Source organism: Bemisia tabaci, chromosome 3 (genome assembly GCF_918797505.1).
Source record: "Bemisia tabaci chromosome 3, PGI_BMITA_v3".
NCBI lineage: Eukaryota > Metazoa > Arthropoda > Insecta > Hemiptera > Aleyrodidae > Bemisia > Bemisia tabaci.
In genome coordinates, this window is record NC_092795.1 from 45,596,387 (window position 1) to 45,611,805 (window position 15,419).

At 38.0% G+C, this 15,419-nt stretch overlaps 2 protein-coding genes across 5 annotated transcripts in view; one reads left to right on the forward strand and one right to left on the reverse strand.

Annotated features, from left to right (window-relative positions):
- The window catches only part of LOC109030577 (uncharacterized), a 6,819-nt gene extending 3,236 nt beyond the window's left edge, over nucleotides 1–3,583 (reverse strand). Inside the window, exons 1-4 of the mRNA XM_019041612.2 lie at nucleotides 3,424–3,583; nucleotides 2,416–2,518; nucleotides 1,134–1,247; nucleotides 176–408 (exon numbers count right to left, since the gene is read on the reverse strand). Of these exons, the coding sequence (XP_018897157.2) occupies nucleotides 176–408; nucleotides 1,134–1,247; nucleotides 2,416–2,518 (450 nt within the window). The 5' untranslated portion in view covers nucleotides 3,424–3,583. The remainder of the gene's footprint in view (nucleotides 1–175; nucleotides 409–1,133; nucleotides 1,248–2,415; nucleotides 2,519–3,423) is intronic.
- Nucleotides 1–14,508, forward strand: part of LOC109030579 (putative serine protease K12H4.7) — a 24,264-nt gene extending 9,756 nt beyond the window's left edge. For 2 of the 4 annotated variants that reach the window (XM_072298458.1, XM_072298456.1), the window contains exons 2-10: nucleotides 5,612–5,815; nucleotides 6,756–6,937; nucleotides 7,302–7,534; nucleotides 8,091–8,226; nucleotides 8,696–8,876; nucleotides 9,854–9,980; nucleotides 10,203–10,335; nucleotides 12,820–12,989; nucleotides 14,305–14,508. In XM_072298458.1, coding sequence (XP_072154559.1) covers nucleotides 5,702–5,815; nucleotides 6,756–6,937; nucleotides 7,302–7,534; nucleotides 8,091–8,226; nucleotides 8,696–8,876; nucleotides 9,854–9,980; nucleotides 10,203–10,335; nucleotides 12,820–12,989; nucleotides 14,305–14,450 — 1,422 coding nt within the window. In that variant the 5' untranslated portion in view covers nucleotides 5,612–5,701 and the 3' untranslated portion in view covers nucleotides 14,451–14,508. Of the gene's footprint in view, nucleotides 1–4,379; nucleotides 4,671–5,611; nucleotides 5,816–6,755; nucleotides 6,938–7,301; nucleotides 7,535–8,090; nucleotides 8,227–8,695; nucleotides 8,877–9,853; nucleotides 9,981–10,202; nucleotides 10,336–12,819; nucleotides 12,990–14,304 lie in introns of those variants that run through there. The other 2 variants (XM_072298457.1, XM_072298459.1) reach the window with 2 other exon arrangements.
- Nucleotides 14,509–15,419: the final 911 nt, after the last annotated feature.

Here is a 15,419-nt window from a genome sequence, read left to right on the forward strand (position 1 = left end):
AAATTATTTCGGTCTCGGTAACAATGCTTACCGGGCGCACATGGTCATTAGGACCGGAATTACAGTTACCACCAAACTAAAATTGTAACCGCGAGTAGGGCCTGGAATCCATTATGACCTGACAAAAGTAACAATTCTTTTGTCTCCGTACTGACTTGAATACATATAATAATACCTCGTCACGAGCGGTGTTCTCATCCGGTTCGTTGCTAGATCGATTCTGTAAACTGATCAGATCATGGATTTCCTCCATAAATTGGTTTGGGGGTGTATCGTGTGCCATTGCAGAGTCAGCGAGTTTTTTTACAATTTCTGTACTATCAAAGTCATACTCCTTCATTTGAGCCTTTTCACTGTAATAGTCCAGAGAATATTCCAAATCGGAGTCTTCCAATGGACTTGTCATGCCTAGAGTTGAATTCAGAAAATAATCAACATAATAATGAGCCTGGAGCGAAGTAGGACTTTTTCTCAGATGCAGCTTACATTTTTGGATATTAACGATACATTTCGTCATAGAGCTGACTTTTAGTGGGTGATACTCATTCATTCTGAAATTACCAAATGACAGCAAAACCGCAAATCAATGGAGATCACACTAACTACACGTGATCGCTAACATGATAGGTACATCATTTATTGGACACATTATTTTAATTTACTGGAAATTTACTGGAATTTGGAAATACTTAGATCAAAATGGAACTATGATGATCGTGGCCGGAGCCACGGACTCATAATACATGCATAATAGGGCCCATTTGAAAACAGAGATAGTTCATTTTTATTTTAAACACGTCCAATATGTCAGTGTCAGTGCATAAATGAAGCTATGTTCTTTTGAAAAGGTAGGAAGGGAGAAAGGCTCAGTTTGAAAACGTCAAGCAGATGGAGTAGAGTTTTAAGATCGCTGACTGAGCTATTTCTTTTTCAAGTATTAAGATCTGTAGGAGTCTTCGAAAGGAAGAAAAATCACGGCTCAAAAATAATTTTGCTGCGCCCTTTTGAAAGTTAAACCATTGTATTTTTCAAGAGCCCTTCACCCTCTCTCTAAAAAATTTTCGCAAGAGTCATGGGTTACATTTCCTGGAGTATCCGAAATTATAAGAACTGCGAAAAGGCGCTTCTTATACCTATATAGTAAGGCTCATAGCGGTCTTGGCTTTTTGTGTGAGGGATGAGAACACCATCCTTTATTGTGTCCGTTGAGGCATTCAATGAGATAATTGATCCACCCTTGACTTCTCCTGTAACACGAATAGATCAAAAGCGTTACCTACATTAAAAATTTCATTTTGATGTACACAAATATTATGATGCAGGTGCAGTTAACTGCACTGATATTTGTTGGTTAGTACTGTCATAAAAATCATCGGATTACAACAATTTTATCTCGAAAATCGTGAATCGACTATCCTTGGTCAAAATTGGCGATAGGAGCTGTGTTTCAAAATACCATAGGAGTTCTTATAGCCGACTAAAGAAGGCTATTGAAAATCTTACGCTGGTTGTAGAAAGCGGAGCAAATCATATATCCGAGCTATACGAAGCTATAAAAAAGTATACAGTCGGGCTATATTTCCTATCGTCGGGCTTTACACTTTATCACCATTGGCTATAAAAGGCTATAAGATATTGTGCAGAAATTTGTGTGCTTTGGAAATCATTAAGTTTGATCCGGAACTACCTTAATATTTACAAAACACACATAATATTTTCATTTGAAACATATTTTTTTTTTCATCAATTAAAATGAGAATAGTCCATACAGAGTGTGCAAACATTTCAAAATCATGAGTTGAAAAACGCTGACTCTGCGAGATTAAATATTAGAGCCTAACACAAAGCGGAGCGGCGACGCACTGGCGCCTACAAACCTAACAGGGATACTTCACGCATTGCGCAACGCGTGAAGTATCCCTGTCAGGTTTGTAGGCGCCAATGCGCGTTTCGCGCTCTCTGCCCGCCCGCCGCGCCGCGCCGCAGCGTGCCACGGCGTCTGAAGCAACTATTTCACACCGGAGGTATTGCACAGCATCATAAGAAATTGAAGGCGCTCCAACATATTAAGAAAGACAGGCATCGTTCAAAAGTACGGAGCTTTCCTCGCAAAATAAATCAAGATACTACGGCACAAAAAGAGAGCGGTAGTCCAAAAACTAACTGAGTTCAAGTATCCGTAGTAACGTTTAGCATAAACTTTATCGTCTGGCTGTTGCTTAATCGCCATCGGCTATAAAAGGCTATAAGAAATTGTACAGCCGGCTACAGAAGCTATTGGAAATCTTACAGCCGGCTTTAGGTCTATAGTATTTTGGAACACACATTCTACTGCCAATTTTTACCAGGGATTCCATTGAGTTATTGATGTTACTTATCAAATGTCTGTGATAGAATTAAATTTTGGTTACTCACGAGTATTCAAGGTAGCCAAAACGAGAAAAGTAGCGAACAGATGATAAGGAGCATGATAGGAGAACCGATACCCCTCGGTAAATCTAGCTGCAGCTCGCGCCATCTGAAAAGAAGGTCACATCCGCATTCATAATCATGTGAAGCAAATAAAAACATATGGTTATTTGAATACCTTAGAAGAGGAGGGGAAACTCCTTCTAGTGAAAATTACCTGCATTACTCTTACTCTTATCTCTTGTCAGGGAGAAATGAAAATTTCCTGAATCTTTGAGGAACTGATAATATGATTAAAGGAAAAAAGTATGATACTTTCATCTATATTCCTGGTTGCTTTTAGCACCAGCCAGGAAGTGATATATCCAAGCATTACAACGCATGTTTTCTCAAAAGTGTATTGCGTAAAACACGGCAAACACATTAACAATTTCCAATTCAATTCACAAAAAAAGAAAAAGCTCATTTTGAATTTCGTAATCCATACCTCTCGCTCATAGACAAACCAAAGCCTCTGAAATTGAATTGGACGCTGAAACTACTCTTAGTGTACTTTACGATGAAATCCTTTCTCAAAATTAGCGATCTGATTTTTTTTTTTTTTTACAAACAATGCTTTGCATTGAAGCAAGAGGTAACTTTTGTTGAAACACAACATCGCACACAACATGCCTAACGACGAATCTACTCTCAATGGCCAATTTGACGAACGTTTACGGGAGGTTTTCCGGGGGGAGGGGGGGGGGGGGTAGTTTGAAATGACTTTTAATGTGAAAGACAAACGCTAACTTAAGTATCACTTTCAAGTTTACCTCAATAACTGCCAATACATTCATCAAATTAAGACAAACTTCAGGTGGAAAAGCATGCCTTGCAAAAGTTTTAATTCTCTTGTTGATGGTCCATTAGGAAGAAATCTACTAACGTTTTGAGCAATGTTTATCCAAAATCCATCTCCCGGTCCGTTTTAGGTTTGAAATTGTTGAGGAGAGAGATGTTTATTTTGAAACTCACCTGATGATGTTATTTTCTGCACGACTTTCTCGTTCTTTATTTTGTTTCTTTCACTCAACCTCTACCGCAAACTCTGAAATATTTTTTACATGAACTAATGTTGGAACATGACTAAGGTCTATGTAGCAAATGATGGGGCAGCGTTTGATTCTGTTTTCATTTAAATGCCAGTTCGATCTTTTGACCTGTGATTATACACATGGTCACGTGCATTGATAATATTGTAGGCCTGCTATGATAAGAGTATCCTCCTCGTTGTCTGCAGCTTCGAAAATGCTACCGTTTGCAAACATTCTTAGCAAATTATTACCTTGTAAGTTGGTTCTGTGAATTACCCGACTATTGGTGTATATATAGCTAGATATAGATCCACCCCCCCCCCCCCGAAAAATGATCTCCAACCATAAGTCTACTTAGGATGAGGGTTTGGAGGATACAGAATGCCGCCATTGCCGCCCACCCTGAAAAAAGGGGGTGCGGGAGGCCTCTCTAGGAAAGTTTTGACAAATTAGCTCTTTTTTAGATGCACTTTCAGGCACATTCCAAACACAAAGTTTCATTAAAGTTTGTGGATTTTGTGGTTTTATAGAGGGTTTCTATTCTTTCCTTCTCATTTTTCATTTAGCAAATGAATTTTTCCTAAACGATTGTACGAATTATGGCTATATCATAATTAAAAAAGTCTCTCATTTCTTTCAAAGAAACAAAAAGACCATTTGCTGCAGACAATGGTTTGAGGCCAATGATGCCGTATATTGTAAAAATGAATAATACATTCTAAAAGATCAAAATTTAATGTATTGGTACTGATTGAAATTATAAAATTATAAAAACTCTCTACCCTCGCAGCTCCTCGTAAAAGGAGCCCCATCAGCCGGGCTAGAATTTACGACACTATTAGAGGACAGGGACAGAATCGGACCGTTTGATTACAAATTTTCATCACATTTTAGTGCTGAGAAAACTAGATCCATTTTTCGGAACCTTAGTGTCGTCTGAATTGCATGGATTTACGTACAGACATAAGATAACATAACTTCAGACAAGACACGAATTTTTTTGAAGTGCTCGAGGATTTAGGAGAGAGTGATCATTAAATACGGTTTGAAATATCGAAGTTGGACAGTTGTGATTTTTTGTTCTTAATGTAAAATTTTGCAGTATACAGTGCGTTTGTGTCTGATTAGTTAAAATATCTTTAAACCTGCTTTGGTTATGAAGAAGATATGTTAATCTTACTGAAAATGGTGAGTAAACAGTTGCGTTTCTCTAACCTTTTTTTTAATTCAGCATCTGAATTGGTTCGTTGCAGAAAACGGAAGAAGAGCAAGGTAAAATATGAGACTAGACTATTCAAATCTGATTACTCTATAAGCACACGTTTGAACGTTTCAAGGGTAAACCAAAGACCATCAGAAGGGTCCCAACTTTATGCAGATCTAATTTTCAAATTTGTATACGTATTTGGAAAAATAAAATGTTCGTTCATACTTATACTTACACACGAATTGGCACCACGTTGTGGGTTCCTTCTGCATTTCTAAAATTTCCTCAAACAGGAATTTAAAAAGGCTAGAAAATTCCATTTTTAATGGTTTAAATAGGTTATCTCCTATTTACAGCAGTCTGCGTTACACATTTCTCTACAGAGTACTACTAAAAAATTTGAGATAATGGCAAGCAGCTATTCATTTGAGGAAAAGGAAAATAAAGTTGCAACAAGTATTTTAATTGAATTTTGTCGGGGTTCCACTGAAGGACCTTAATGACTTTATAAATTGACGGCGAAACTATCAGAGCACGTATCTTGTTTGGGGTATTTAAAAATCTCCAGGAAAACAAATCCGTATCATTCTTAGAATTTTAAATACAATATTCCTCGCCCTGAGAAGACATATCTCGGAAGTTTTCACTAATTGACGTTGAGTGGTGTTCAAGTTAAACAATAAAATATGACAGGAAATCTGCAACGTCGCAAACCAAGATACGCGGTCTGGTTGTTTCAATGTCGATATGCATATATTCCAGAACTCCGCTTCAGAGCCCGATGAAAAATGTAAAAATATGGTCTATTTTGGAGAGCTCTACGTAGTTATGAAACTTGGCAAAACCCTACGGTGTCTCTAAACTTTATAGTTTTCACACCAATCAATCCACGAGCTGTTCTAGGATCTTATTTTGTTTGCAGACACTACCTATCCACCTTACAGCGTATACATTGCTCCTAATTTCTGCAGCATCAGCTTCTACTTGGCGACCAGGATTCGCCTCTGAGGAAATGCTGAGACAGCTTGACTTCCATGATTCCGTTCCAAATGTCGAGGATGGACTGGAATGGTTCGAGCAGAAGCTTGATCATTTCAATCCAGCTTGCACGGAAACTTGGCTTCAGGTACAATAAATTTTTACTCCGTACAACCTTTAATATAATGGAGAGAAACACCACAACTTATAATGGATCAAAGATGTGAATTATACCAATTAAACATTAAAGTGTAAAACTTTTGTCACAGTTTGCTCTGAAGATCTGATCCGACCATCATGATTTTTGCAGCTATCGATAGAAAATAGTCTCTGGGTGGAGTGGTGATCCCGCACTATTTAGATTACATTACGAGATTTCGCGAAGCTATAGCCTCAGACGGTGGTGTGGGGGGGGGGGGGCTAGAGTTCCTTTATACTGAGAGTAAAGACAATGTGAATCTATTTCTGATTGGTTCCCGCATTTTAGGCTTTCACAGCGTCACAAACGGGAATAAACATTACATTTCCACCAATTGCAAAGATTATATACCGGAATCAGTGTTCCCGGATGCTCCGTGTACGAGATCCGTACGCTCTACCGCTCTCCGTGCTACTATTGGCTGAGCGTCATTCTGTGACGTCACGCGTACATATATTTTAAGATAGGGAAGCGTTTTTCCCATAAGGTTTTTGTCCGTACGCGGTCCGTGTCGGTATAGGGAATGTCCGCGCGGCACGGATAAATCCGTACGCCTGGCATCACTGACCGGAATGGACCGGGGAATGGGGAGCACGGCAAGGAACAAAAAGAATGAGAGAGGGAACGGAAATAAGAATTCGGAAATGGGTTAATCAAAGATTACAAAAATCGTCCGATTTGTGTAATGTTTATTCCTTTTTGTGACATCCATAAGCCGCGTTGTCTCAACTCTCTCTATAAAGGTACTCTAGAGCAACCATGCGCGTACTCTTAGTTTTATATGAAATTCTAACTTAAGTATGAAAAGTCGGAACCCATCGGATCGTGTAAAATTGTCTAATCTGTACCATTACTCTTGTCTTGCACTATGTACGGTTGTATGTTCTAGCGCTATGCGGTGAGAATGGACAACTACGGCGATAATAATTTGGTGTTTCTCTTCGTCGAAGGCTACGGCGCTGTTCGTACAAAATGGCTTAAGCACGGACATATGAGTAGAATGGCCGAGAAGTTCAGTGCTGCTGAATTCATAGTTGAGCATAGATTCTATGGTGGAAGTAAACCCAAACCGTACGTTTTTTCACCTCTTTCATCTAGTTAAGGAAACAGTTGTCCTGAATGGAATACGCACTTGAATAGTTGTACGTTGACGATTGACTATACTGATTTTATATTTTTATCTAATAAATACAGCGTGAATTTTTTAATCTGAAAATAGCTTTCGATACCTGGCCACCCGGTTACTAACATTTAAAATTGAAACACATGCCTATTAAGCTCTATACCATTAGCTGATGCACTTTAAGAAGATCCAAAGCCTGAATACTCGAAAATTAACGTACCTTATTCACTCATCAAAAACGTTGCATTACAAGCATTGGGTAACTCTTGTGTATATCATTTTACTGACCTAGTTGTCAATCCTGTTTTTTAGAAATATATCCTTAGAATCATTAAAGTTTTTGAGCAGTGAGCAATCATTGGCCGATCTTGCGCATTTCATCAAAGGAATGAACACACTTCACGATTTCAAAAATCCAAAATGGATCGTATTTGGAGGCGCCTATGGAGGATCACTGGCAGCTTGGCTCCGATATAAATACCCTCATTTGGTATTTGCTGCTGTGACCTCCGGCAGTCCTTTACAGGCCAAAGTAGATTTTTCAGGTAAATATGTTTCTATTCCATAAACAGTTATTTTCATGTTTCAGTCTCATGTTCTCCTGTAAATCAATTTTTTTTTCTCTGGAAGAAATATACATTATATACAATATTGAAAATACCTTACTGTGGATTATTTCTCGCTTTGAAAGATCCTTTATAAATCTCTGTAAGAATAAAATTTACTCATCCTACCTGGTCATATTCCATTTTACCTTTGGTATGATTCTCTGTTTTGTTTTTTGCATTGTATCATAGGTAACGCAAACTTAGACCTTGTATTCCTTAATGAAGTACTCAGTTACTTCAATAAGACGATCAGCAACTATGGCTATTTAAGTCAGAGTCTAGGAGGAAACATTAAATTTTGAGTTGTAGTTGCGTTGTTTAAAAAGTTTTAAAATTTCGGCAGAGACATTTGGGTTATCAGAGTTGAAAGGGTGGATGTTTAAGGGGAGATGATTTTGAATTCTGATGCGTGTAGCATGAGTTTTTGGGCAATATAAGATGAGTATTGTTATAATTGAGAATATTTTCTAATGTGCTCAACTTTTTTCACCAGAATATATGCAAAAAGTTAGCGATTCACTGGCTTTGGTGAATCCACAATGTGTTGACGCCATAAAAGCCGCCAATCAGAAACTCATTGATGGTATGAGCAACGCAACAAAAAGAGAACACTACCGTGAACTTTTTAGGTTTGTATATTCTCCGTAACGTAGGTATGCAAAGATAATATGAATATCACAGCGATCTCTGTAAATGCTTATCTCATTCATCACGCTAGAATTGATACAATGAAATCATAAGTTTTCCGAACATTTTAGACAGCAGAATAATACGCAACTGCTGACAGAGAGAAGTATCTTTGTGTTGTTGAAAAAGTCAAGGAGACTGTTTGTGTCTAGACGGATCAAAAGTACGAAATTTAGGTAAAAGTAAAATCCATTTTGCTGAAATTGCGAACGTCTTGATTTGAGTTTTAAAGTACGAAAGTCCCTCTCCTGATGAGCGGCTATTTATATGCATGTTACTCAAAACAATTTACCTTGTGCGTCAAAGATGAGGTCATGAAGGAATGTTTCCGTTTTTTTTATGAGAAAGATTCAATGTGTTGTATTTCATCAGTGCGAAAGGAATAATAGTTGGGGTTTACTTCTTTCTTAGGCTTTGTGAGCCCCTTGAATGGAATGAAAAAGACATTATGACATTTTTCAACAGTCTCAGGATTGATTATACTCACGCCGTCCAGAGCCACCACATCGGCATGAACACGGACTCAGATGCAGCGTATATTGACATGAACACTATGTGCAATGTCATGACCGATGAAAGCATTCATTGTCCTGTAAGTAAATCAATGCTTGGACATATTGAGGCTGATTTTTCGTGCTCCACATAGGAGCTCATAATGCAGTCGTCTTTGCCCTCTCCGTTTAAGTTTTCATCATTAAAGGGACGACCAACAAACAGTTCACGAGGCACGCTGAAGTATATACAGTGTGATCTAAAAGTTCCGCACGCAATTTTTTTGCAAATCAAGTAATGCGATAGAAAATTTAAGAATGTTCCAAAGTCAAAAATGTTGGCCTTCTTAAATATTTATATCTTAAATATTATTAATACTTCTAATAGCCCGAGAAAACGAACATCCCATACGTGCGAAAAAGTTTCGCGCTCTAGCCCTGCTTCCAGAAAAAAATGTTTTCTTCGTGTGCGATAGATCAGCCGTTAAATCCAAAGACTGGTTCTCATCCCCCTTCCAATTTTCCGGGAAACCCATTTTTTTCCGAAAATAAGCATTTCCCGGTCAATTTGCGTCCTTTTAAATGCCCAGGAGGTTTGGTTATATGAAAGGTCATTTCTGGATTTACGGGTTCAGAATACTTGATAGAGAACCATTTAAAGTCGTGGAGAATTTCGTTCGATTATTTTTGTCGAGCTGTGTTATCTGACCCAAAAATATTGATGTGCATTTGAGCCTGAGTTTCATTCCTGTATAAATAACCATAGAGTCTTTCCGTGTACTTCATCAATGGCTATATGATCTGTCTCCGTTCAAATTCCGAAAAAAACAGAACAATTTTCCAAATGAGGATGAAGTTGAATTGTTTTGCTTAGCTATCTAAACTACCACATACATTTACATGATGAGTTATCACTAATTTATACTAAAATATGTTCGAAAGTTACTTTAATGTTTTTCTACAAAGCTTTAATTCATAATCGAATTATCTTGTTATGATCAAATTAAATTAATGAAAAATAGACAATAAATACGCCCTGTGATTCTGAATTAGCAACTGTTCCTTTTGAAACCTACAGGTCCACCGTTACGCCGAAGTGCACAAACTTCTTTTGGCTTCTTATGGTGAGAAATGTACGGATCACAAATACGATGGGATGGTGGAATGGTTAAAGGATACTTCATATGGTCCGGAAACCAATTTCTGTAAGTGACGACACTTGTTGCCCTTGTTTTAATAATAATTGTTTCCTTGCGTACTGTAAGTTTTTGTTTGTCACATTGCTATGTTAAAATCACTCAAAGCCATAAATTTTACTCAATTTCTATAAGAGATTGATCCAGGGACAAGATATATTGAAAATATTGGAAACAAATAGGCTGAAATAACAGTATTGCTCATGAAGTTGTCTTTCCCATTTATTTTAGGGCGACAATTGTATTACCAACATTGCACAGAGTTTGGATGGTTTCAATCGTCGGGTGAAAAAAATGATACATTCGGGGACCAGTTCCCGGCGCAGTTTTTTATTGACTTGTGCACTGATGTGTACGGACCAAGGTAAATTTTAGCAGATTAACCTCAAAAATACTTTAAATATTATTTTGATTACTCTTAAATAAAACGTCACAAGAGGTGGCGACTCTGGGTCATATTTGTACTGAAAATTTACTTATTATAAAGAAAAGAAAAAAAAAGAAGAAAAAAAATGAACTCACTATCGACTAAAACAGCCTAAGTACTTAAAAGAGCTCTCTCTTGCTGCGGTTGATTGAAAAAAAAATGCTCTTGATCCGTAGGTACTGGTCCATGCATAGCAAAACAAAATCTTCAGCTTTGACTTTTTTTCAAGAATAGTATAAAAAGAATCAATGAGTTATTGCAATCAGATTTTAGCATATGGACAATATGAGGAAATCAATTTGTTGGGGGTATTGACACTCAACCTTTGAAATTTCCTTCTCTTTGGCTATGGTTTCAGGACATTTTGTCAGAGATTTTTTGTCCGCGCACCTTTTTTGTCCAGTAGTTTACGCCCACGCGTAAAATAAGCAACAGTGACTTGGTCCAAGCGTTATATTTTAGTCGGTATGTAAAATTATATTGACGATATGGAAATGGGAAATTGAAAGAGAAGGAGGTGTTGTTATGGTTGTTCATTTTCTAAATGAAATGTTATTACTTTCTCCTTTTGAATCATCTTTTTAAATCGTCATTGGTGAATATTTGGTTTTATTTCTATCCTTAAAATGTTCGATGTACAATATACCTCATATAAGTATAGGTACTATTTTATTTTTTTAATTTTTTCTTTACGAAATAATTACTTCATTTTGAAAATATTCATATTTTTAAAACGTGACAAATATTTGTAAAACCTTTTCCAAGCGACATTAAACTCAATGAGCCGCAGTTGTGCCGACAGAATCTACAAAAATGAATAAACGAGGGGAAAAAACCAAGAAACACGCAATCTTTAGTTTAAACCCATTTGTACATCGATCTTTTAGAGTCAAATACGTCAAATTTTGAGCGTTTGGTTGCACGTACACCTCGCTGCAGCACAATAAAAGCACAAAATGTAAAAAAAAAAAATGAAAGTGCTTAAGGAATCATTTTTGACACGGAACAACCAATATTTAAAAAATACACATTATATTATTATTCCCCTTTGATAAATTGATACATATTTTTTCCCATCAATTTAAATAAGAATACTCAATGCAGAGTGTGCAAACATTTCAAAATCATGAGTTAAAAAACGCTGACTATGCGAGTGTAAATATTAAGGCCTAACAGAGCGGAGCGGCGCGGCGTGCTGCCAGAGCTGAGAGAGGCTCAGGGGCGCCTACAAACCTAAGTGGATACTTCACGCATTACACAATGCTTGAAGTATCCACTTAGGTTTGTAGGCGCCAATGCGCGTTCCGCGCTGGCAGCCCACCTGCCGTGCGGCGCCGCCTGAGCCTCAAGCAACTATTTCACAACAGAGGTGTTGCACAGTATTATACGGAATTGAACGTATTAAGAATGACACGCATCCTTTAAAAGTACAGATCTTTCCTCGCAAAATAAATCAAGATACTTATCGTACACAGGAAAAATCTAAGATCCTTTAACTGAGGCAAATATAGAGGTTTATCCGGTTCAGGTATAACAAGATGGGAATTTCTTGAAAGGTAATTAAGTCCTATTACACCAAAGAGGTGTAGAGAGTTTTAGTGAATTTTGTCTCATGGAATTGACGCTCCCCCATTTTTACCAAAACTCTCAACTATATATTATTCTCCGTTGGACCAAACAGACAAAACAAAAAAACAAGCAAACCCTCATTCTTCCAAGACATTATTTATTTTCATCCAAAAACGTCGTGAGCAATTATCGTTTGTATTTACATGTGGGCCAATTAACTTTGGGTCTCAACTGGCACGTGGACCAAAACTCCCGAGCTGGAAAAACGCGTGGACGTAAATTACTGGAAAAAACAGGGGCGCGGACAAAAAAATCGTTGACGAAATGTCCTATAACCTTGGGTATTAATAAATGTTTCAAGATATTTGTTGAGAAAAAAGTTGTGTTTTTGGCAATCTTATAGGGTACAACACTCATAAATTGTAGCTCATCAGTCTATAATAGAGGAATCTACACTTCGCTGCACGAATAAAAAAGCTGATTCTACGCTTATGAAATCAGTTTTTTCAGGATACTGATAAAAAATCTTTGAAAGGATTTGCCTATTGACTAGATGCATGCTCACTGAAGAGTTGGAGCTTACCCGTTTGTAAGAGGATGTAGTTCTTATTGAATTGTTCCAAAAAGCAATCACTCGGAGTTATATGCACATCGTGCTTCAATACAAAATCAGATATGAGGGATTATAGGGGACAGAGAGACAAAATGACAGAAAGTATCCTCACTTAGAATACTTACAGCTCGCAGCATATAGGGGAGCTTGCTTACTAAAACTTAAAAAATCATCATGACGACTCGATTTTACTAAAAATGTGTTTTGGATCTACGTAACAGTGTAAAATTTTGCTATAGCTTTGATAGTGAGCACCTGAATAAATCCGCGGAGGAGACTAATACCAACTACGGAGGTCTTTCACTGCCTGTATCAAGAGTAGTGTTTATTCATGGATCAATAGATCCCTGGTCTCCCCTTGGCATCACGACAAACCCGCCGGAGGGGAGTTATGCGATCCTCATTAATGGTAAGCTCTAATCTTAACCGTAGAATAATTTGTCCACACTATAATGACAATTTTTGAGACTTTCATTTTCCAAAAAACTTCAATAAAAGTCATAGGCGTAGCTAGGTCATTTTGCTGGGGGCGGAGGCCTGGCCACCCACCACCGGGGGGTCGGGGGAGGGCATGGAATACCCCCTAGCTTATCGGGGGGTCCGGGGGTCCTCCCCCGAAAAAGTTTTTGAAAATTTAACTCTATTTGAGCGCATCTCGAGGCACTTGTGGCGCTAACCTTCCTTCAATTTCTACCTAAAAATCACCCAGTTGTATGCATTTCAAGGTTAAAATACTTTGAAATTGTTGCATCCAACAGGTTATTCTATTTATAGGCATCCTCTTACGGGCCACGGCGACAGAGACTTGCCGTTAGCGGAAGAAGGTGTTTTTGCATCATCCAGAATCTCTGGGAGGGGGCATACTATTGCCAATTCTGGGGGGCAGGCCCCCCTGCCCCCCCCTCCTACGCCTCTATTAAAAGTTATGAGATGAAATTGTGTCATTAGTGATGCACAGCTCGCTGGAGTACATACGAGTAAATGGGTACTTAAAAATGGATCCCGTTTCGCAGAAAGGAACCAAACCACATCAGCTATTGCCAAATTTAACTGGTCAATTTAATTTCTTACAAGAGAACAATTGTGCGGACTCCTTTGAAAATTTTAGGGAATTGGCTTTGTACTGTGCGGAAAATTCACTGAAATTCGCGCAAAAATCCGCACAACAGTTTTCTTGTATAAAATGAAATTGCGCGATCAAACTTGGCAATACCTGATGTGGTTTGGTTCCTTTCTGCTTAACGGGGTGTAAATAATGTAGCCGGGAATATGAATTTGCAAAAATAACGAGAAAATAGGACAATTTTGGTGAAAATAAAGTGAGAAAAACTGCGGTTACTGCATACTTTATCATCTTCAAATCGAGCTCGGTATTTCATGTTCCACGGAAAACATGCCATGAATATTTGTACTTCAAATCACATTCAACAAATTTTCAGCTTTAAGCAATATCAAAGGTTTTAAACAATTTCTTCTATAAGAGACAATTCATAATTTAAAATGCCCCAGATGCGCCTAAATTTATACACAAAATAGTCAACTAATGAATTGAAACACTATTAGTTATATTCAGAGTGGGTTTGGACTATTGTTTTAAACAATGAGATTATCTCGGAAATATGTGTACACCTGGAGACTTAGTATCCTCCAATTAGCTCACCGTCATCTTTCTTTGAAACTTATTTTGATGTTGTTTCAATTGAATCTTTCTTTCTGGGTTTCAGGAGTGGCCCACTGTGCAAGCATGTTGCCCGAGACGCGAGATGATCCGCCTCAACTAATTGAAGCCCGGAAGAAAACCGAACAAATCGTTGGAGATTGGATTACGGGGAAGAAACATCGGTTGGCAAAACGGACGTTTGTTTTTTAAGACTATTGTATGAATAAACAAGAATGCTGATCCTACTTACCAAAAACTTTGTTCTGAATTTGATCTTAATTAACGAGTATGCTAATCTTACTTCTTACAACAGCTACCGTCCCATTTCTTTTCTTTCGTGTAAGCATTATGGCAAATCATAAACGTGCGATGGTATCGAAACAAATGTTGAGAAGATCACGATTGGTTGTCATTGATGCCGTTGTCAACCGCTGATGAGGCAGAGGCCGGTTAGTGTCTGAAGTCAAAGTGCCTTCACTTTCGTGGGTATGCAACACGGATATCAATGGGGCCCGAATAGTCGCACTCGGGCGTTTTAATCACATTTTTTTAGTATCCGTCGCATTTCACCTTAACTGAAGCTTCAATTTTTTTCTCATACCTTAATCTAATTTCAGCGTTGTCAGTGTCGATGAAATAATCTGATTTTAATCGCGTATGACTTACATGATTTTAATCGTAATTTTCCGATAAATGGATAATTATAATGTATCACCACGTTGCCGGCCTCCGTTTAATGAGTTTCCATTGTTTGAAACTCTGTTATTTTTCCCTTTGGGAAAGCTAATTTTAACGTTTCAGTGCTAAATTTTCAAAGAACAATAAATTGCACTGATCCTGGGGGGGGGGGGGGGGGGGGGGGGACGGCGACCATTCGTCCCTGGAAAAAATGAGCAACGACAGGAAATTATGGCACATTACAAGCCTAAATACACGGCATTTCTTCCGACACGTGGGCTGCGTCTAGTCTTTCCTTATGTATTTAAGGTACCTATCCACCGCGAAAAATTGTTGCATTCTTTTCTCCGAGGAATGTTCATGTATGGCATTTATCATTGAAGATAAAAATCATTATTGCTTAAAGTCCCACTTGACCTTTGTGACCCTTCTCAATTTAATGAAAAATACGTAATGCCGCAATCACACGCTGAATATAGCAGCTGAATGTGGAAGTCACCA